Source organism: Bactrocera dorsalis, chromosome 6, assembly GCF_023373825.1.
Source record: "Bactrocera dorsalis isolate Fly_Bdor chromosome 6, ASM2337382v1, whole genome shotgun sequence".
Lineage (NCBI taxonomy): Eukaryota > Metazoa > Arthropoda > Insecta > Diptera > Tephritidae > Bactrocera > Bactrocera dorsalis.
Genome location: NC_064308.1, coordinates 16,815,324 through 16,820,304, shown reverse-complemented (window position 1 = coordinate 16,820,304; position 4,981 = coordinate 16,815,324). Strand labels below are relative to the sequence as shown.

Here is a 4,981-nt window from a genome sequence, read left to right as displayed (position 1 = left end):
GGCTTAAGATTTCGTAGAAGGATTATTGGCGTACCAATTTTAAGTTCTAGTTGAAATGGAGGTAGTCCCGAGGGATTAAGAGAGTTAAGAAACTCCGTTGGATAGTGAACAACGTCTCCTTCATCTGTCACTGTGTCAAAAGAATTGTAAATTTTATATTCTGATAATATTCTTTGACAAACGGCTTTGTTGATTTCGTCTGCAGCGGAATTCGTCGAAGTAATTATAGCTCACTCATATAACCACTTAGAATCTTTGTGGTGCAAATTAATAATATCTGGATACACGTTATCAATAAGTTGGTCAACTGTTCTAACACAGGTTCCTGCAATATCTGGCATTATTACATAACCGTCTTTGGTGACAGATTTGCAACCGTTACCTATTTTAAGTAGGAACTCTGCAAACCGATTGGATGGTCCAGCTCCACAAAGATTTATTCGCATATTGGCAGTCAATTTAAATTTTGCTGTTGTGTTCGGCGCTGGCAATAAACTCCCAATAACGTGGTAAACTTGTTCATGTATTTTAAACGTTGGCATGAAATTACCCTTCCTAATTTCATTACCACCAAACGAAGTCACAACCATTGCATTTTCTTATATTTTTTTTAAGTGACAGGACGACTGATGCTCACCTGTAAGCAGCGCTTTGATTGTCAGCGAAGGCTCACCTATATGTCTCACTTACATGTCTCTTGCTACAACACATACTTGGTGCATCTTTCACCCACTTTTAGGCCTTACAAAAATTGCAAATGCCATTCATTCGACCAATGAATAAAAGGGAATGGTCCAAATAATTACAATCCTGTCTATAGTTAAACGCTGATTTGGAAGCAATCGCCCATTGTCTATTCTGCATCATTTGCAACCTTACATTCTCTACGCCAGGGATGGGCACATTAGCCCTCAGTGGCATTTTGCCCGTGCGGGCACGAGTGCACATTTTGAGGGCTAGGTGAGGGGATCATCGCGGGCAAACATGAAGAGGGAAGTGAGAGCAACGTTTTACCACTCCATATTTACAAATGAGAGCAACGTATTTTCCACCACCATTGACTGATCTATCACATGTACAGTGGTGTGAACAAAATAGAAACAACCATAAGGTGTTGTGAAGTTTTAAAATATGCTGTTTTCTTATTAAATAAAATTGTTTTTAGATACATAACATCACATATATATATTTTTTCCTAACAGTGATTAAAATTTCCCACCATGCAAAGGTAAATAAAAACAAATTTTAATGCGAAACTCTAAACTCTGCAAATTATGTTTACCCCTTTTTGTTCACACAACTGTACAATTCCGATATGAAGTAAACTTCCACCCTTAAATTTGTGTACAATGTCAGTATTGCCGCAACCACTCTGGGATGAACATCAAGTTACGGAGGAATGTAATTCATTTTTTTCGCAATTTTTCTCAACTTGTTATGCCCTTCTCTCCGTAAACTGATATTCCCCTCATCTAGCCCCCGTGCGCACTTTGCTAACTTTGCGGGCTAAAAATGTGCCCATCCCTGCTCTACGCGATTTGCACTCTCGTCGACCGTCTCATTTCGTCTTAGCTGAATTTGCCGTCTATTTGATGAGAATCTAAATAATTGAGATTTTGGCGGGTATTGTCACTTGCGAAGCGAATGAAAATTTTGGCGAGTTTCGCCGTGGCGAATTGTAAGTTGCGAATCTCTAACGAATTCGCCAGAAAATGGCGAACGAGTGGCGAAAATAAATTTCTGGTATTGCCACTGGCGAAAAAACGTCATTCGCTTCGCCATTAGTGTCAAAATTTGACGAATGTATTTTTTATTCGCTATTTGAAATGGAAAGGACGTAAGTAAATTTTGATCGTTATTTGAGCAAATGTAATTATTTAATTATATTTAACAAAACGATACTTCTAGAACAAAACGTACAACAACGCAACAATTTCAAAAATTGGTTGCGTTAATGGAAAATAATCCGGACGTCGCCAGAGGAATGGGGAATTTTGGATCGACGAAGAAAAGCAGGGCAGAGCAATGGGATCTGTTCGCTGCCGAACTCAATGCCATTGGTCCACCATTGCGAAACGGACGCGAGTGGAATAAGGTAAAAATTTAATTAATTTGTTTGGTTGAAGTTACTTATGTGTAGCATTTAGGTTTGGTTAGATTATAAACTGAAACTAAAAAAAAAAATAGCGACAAACCGACGCGAAACTGTTGCCACAGGAGGAGGACCTTATGCTCAGCAAAGTTTATCTCCATTAGAGCAAAGTGTGGATGAGCTTCTTCACCTTCAGGCGGCTGTAAATCCTACAGGCTTAGCGTATGGCTCTAATGAAGTGGAAACTGCGGTAAATAATAATGAAATTCAGCCAGAAGAGCGCACGACCGTGGAAACACAACGAGCCATGGATTTGGCATCGCAATCCTCAAGCAGCCGTCCTAGAATGACAGTAGAGGAACGTGAAGTCATTCGGATGAAAGCGTTGGAAAAGCAAGCCGAAGTGCAAGACATCCTTTCCAACAAAATTGCAAAAATGGGAAAAAAAGTTGATGAAATTGCAAGGTATGCAAGAAAAACTTATGAACTTAAACAGGAAGAAATTAAATTAATGAAAATGAAAGAAGAAAGGAAGAAGGAAGAATATTTAGAGAAAAAAAAAAGACATAAAGAAAAGATGGAAATAAAACTACAAATTTTAAAATTAAAAATGCAAAAAAATAGGGTACTTGTAAATAGATTGAATTTAGTTTATAGTTTATTTCATAAGAATGTGATGAATTTTTTTTTATTTCATATTTTAACCATGTGATGAATTTATTTTTACTTTATTATTGTAAGTGACGGAATTGAATCTGTGATTTTTTTAAGAAAACATGTGATGAATTTATTTTTACTTTATTATTGTAAGTGACAGAATTGAATCTGTGATTTTTTTAATTTAATTTAAAAGCATGTAGTTTTTGTAATTTTTATATATTTATTATCTATGTAATATTGAATTTCAAAGTATTGAATAAAATAAAAGAATACAATATATTATTCACTGAAGTCGGTATAGTTTCATTTACATCAGAGCATCAGCAATTTGTCTTCTGCGGCGCTCTCCTGGTGAACCATTGCCATTTTCATTAATTGGTTCCAATGGTACAACGGCATCAAAGAAGGTTTCAGCCTCCTCCGGATCACCGATTCTAAATTTTTTACAAATGTTGTGCAAGGCGCAGCATATATTAATAACGGATGTTACTTTAGCAGGATCGTAGCGCATTTTTCTATCACTCAGAAGACATCTGAAACGGCATTTCAAAACTCCAATCGTACGTTCAACAACATTTCTCGCTTTCGCGTGCTTCTTATTAAAAATTGACTCCCTAGTTCCAGATTCTGCATGACGGAAAGGTGTTAATAAATAAGGGCTTAGTGGGTATCCGGAGTCACCTGCAAATGTATTATTGTTTTCAATATTCATATGTCAAGATTAAACTTGCGCAGTAGTCAAATATTGCGAATACCTAAATAAATAGAGTTCTGATCTCCATTTTGATGCGCTGCCTCTAAACATGCCTTCAGAGAACTATTGTTCCATACGAACGAATCGTGTGTAGAACCAGCATATCTAGCATCCACAAAACGGATATTCATATCATGATCACAAGCCTGTAATAAAAATATAACAAAATTTTTATACCAATTTTACTGTATTAAATTCATAAAAACTCACAATCATTGCATTTATGCTAAAAAATCCTTTTCTGTTTAGATAGAGGTGTTTGTTTGTGGTAGGAGCATAAATCGCAATATGGGTTCCATCGATGCAGCCTATTACATTTGGTATTCCCGATCTTGAATAAAATTTGCTCCTTGCCTGCTGCTTTTCTTCTTCACTCATATCTACGCTTATATGGGTACGACAAATTTCATTTTCCAAAATGGGTATGATCTCTTTTAAAATAAGGGAAACTGTTGGTTGAGCAAGTCCCAACTGAAATTCATTCCCTATAGCTTGTTGGTAACTGCCATGTGCAAAAAATCTGAGTGCGGCACACAATTTTAACATGGGCGTTATGGAAGACGACATCCGACAATGAAATTTGTCTTTGATTTTATTCAGCACATACATAAATGCGTCCTTGTTCAAGCGGAAATTCGCAACGAATCTACAAATACGTGTACATTGAACAAAAAATTCTTATTATTCATTATAATTGAACTGGATACATACACTGTGTTAGGTAGCTCTGTAGGATTAGAATTATCTCTAATAAAACGGCGCTGTCGAAGAAGATTAGTTCGCGTTTCCACATCGTAATTATCTTCAAAATACAGATCCGCGTTATTAAACATATTGTTACGAATTTACTCTTGCTAGTTTACTTTGTTAGGTTCGTATCTCTGGATTGACAAATAAAATCAACACTGTTTAATTTAATTCAACAACTCTTTATTTCACAACTCGTCTACACTATAGCAGTTTACTCTTAGCACTGATTGATTACGTTGGCGCTGCCACGGCTTATATAGCCACGCACTTCTCGCTGATGCCGACGTGTCCTTCTAGAATATCACGTCTGGAAATTACCAGAACATACGGCTATACGGCGCCAGACGCAAGCAGACAGTCGCGGCGCCAGACTCAGCAATTGTTTAACTAGACAAGCAGACAGTGCGGCGCCAGATGTCTATTGTTTCGACAAGCAGACAGCCGTGGCGCCAGATGTCTACAACAAGACAAATGCTATTCCATATACCTACAGCTATTGTTCATAATCAGGGATGCATATAGTAATACAAATACAACTTAATACTAATTTTTGTAACAATATTTTCAAATTTCAGTTGATATAATAAAAAATTTTTTAAGTATAAATGGCACAAATGTCAAATTCGGATGAACGCACTACTTTTTTCATGAATGGCAACGACGTATTTTAGCGAATACGTTCATTCGCCATTCACAATGCAAAATTGGGGTATGTTCGCTAAAGC

General features: G+C 36.7%; 2 protein-coding genes across 2 annotated transcripts; one reads left to right on the top strand and one right to left on the bottom strand.

Annotated features, from left to right (window-relative positions):
• Window positions 1–1,114: 1,114 nt before the first annotated feature.
• Window positions 1,115–4,765, bottom strand: LOC125779368 (putative nuclease HARBI1). Its single transcript, XM_049460700.1, has 4 exons — window positions 4,218–4,765; window positions 3,717–4,152; window positions 3,508–3,652; window positions 1,115–3,433 (listed from the first exon to the last, which is right to left on the bottom strand). Exons 1-4 carry the CDS (start codon window positions 4,337–4,339, stop codon window positions 3,060–3,062), a joined length of 1,077 nt encoding a protein of 358 aa, XP_049316657.1. The 5' UTR covers window positions 4,340–4,765; the 3' UTR covers window positions 1,115–3,059.
• LOC125779234 (uncharacterized) lies at window positions 1,698–2,769 on the top strand. Its single transcript, XM_049459872.1, has 4 exons — window positions 1,698–1,837; window positions 1,909–2,095; window positions 2,148–2,557; window positions 2,763–2,769. Exons 1-4 carry the CDS (start codon window positions 1,827–1,829, stop codon window positions 2,767–2,769), a joined length of 615 nt encoding a protein of 204 aa, XP_049315829.1. The 5' UTR covers window positions 1,698–1,826.
• Window positions 4,766–4,981: the final 216 nt, after the last annotated feature.

What these genes read in the sequence shown, in the direction of transcription:
- LOC125779234 (XM_049459872.1), top strand. An exon ending in ACGGACGCGAGTGGAATAAG is followed by an intron (nt 2,096 to 2,147) that starts GTAAAAATTTAA and finishes TGTAGCATTTAG; the next exon opens with GTTTGGTTAGATTATAAACT.
- LOC125779368 (XM_049460700.1), bottom strand. Translation starts at nt 4,339, where the DNA reads ATGTTTAATAACGCGGATCTGTATTTTGAAGATAATTACGATGTGGAA. An exon ending in ACAGAGCTACCTAACACAGT is followed by an intron (nt 4,153 to 4,217) that starts GTATGTATCCAG and finishes ACGTATTTGTAG; the next exon opens with ATTCGTTGCGAATTTCCGCT. An exon ending in TTAGCATAAATGCAATGATT is followed by an intron (nt 3,653 to 3,716) that starts GTGAGTTTTTAT and finishes TTTTTATTACAG; the next exon opens with GCTTGTGATCATGATATGAA.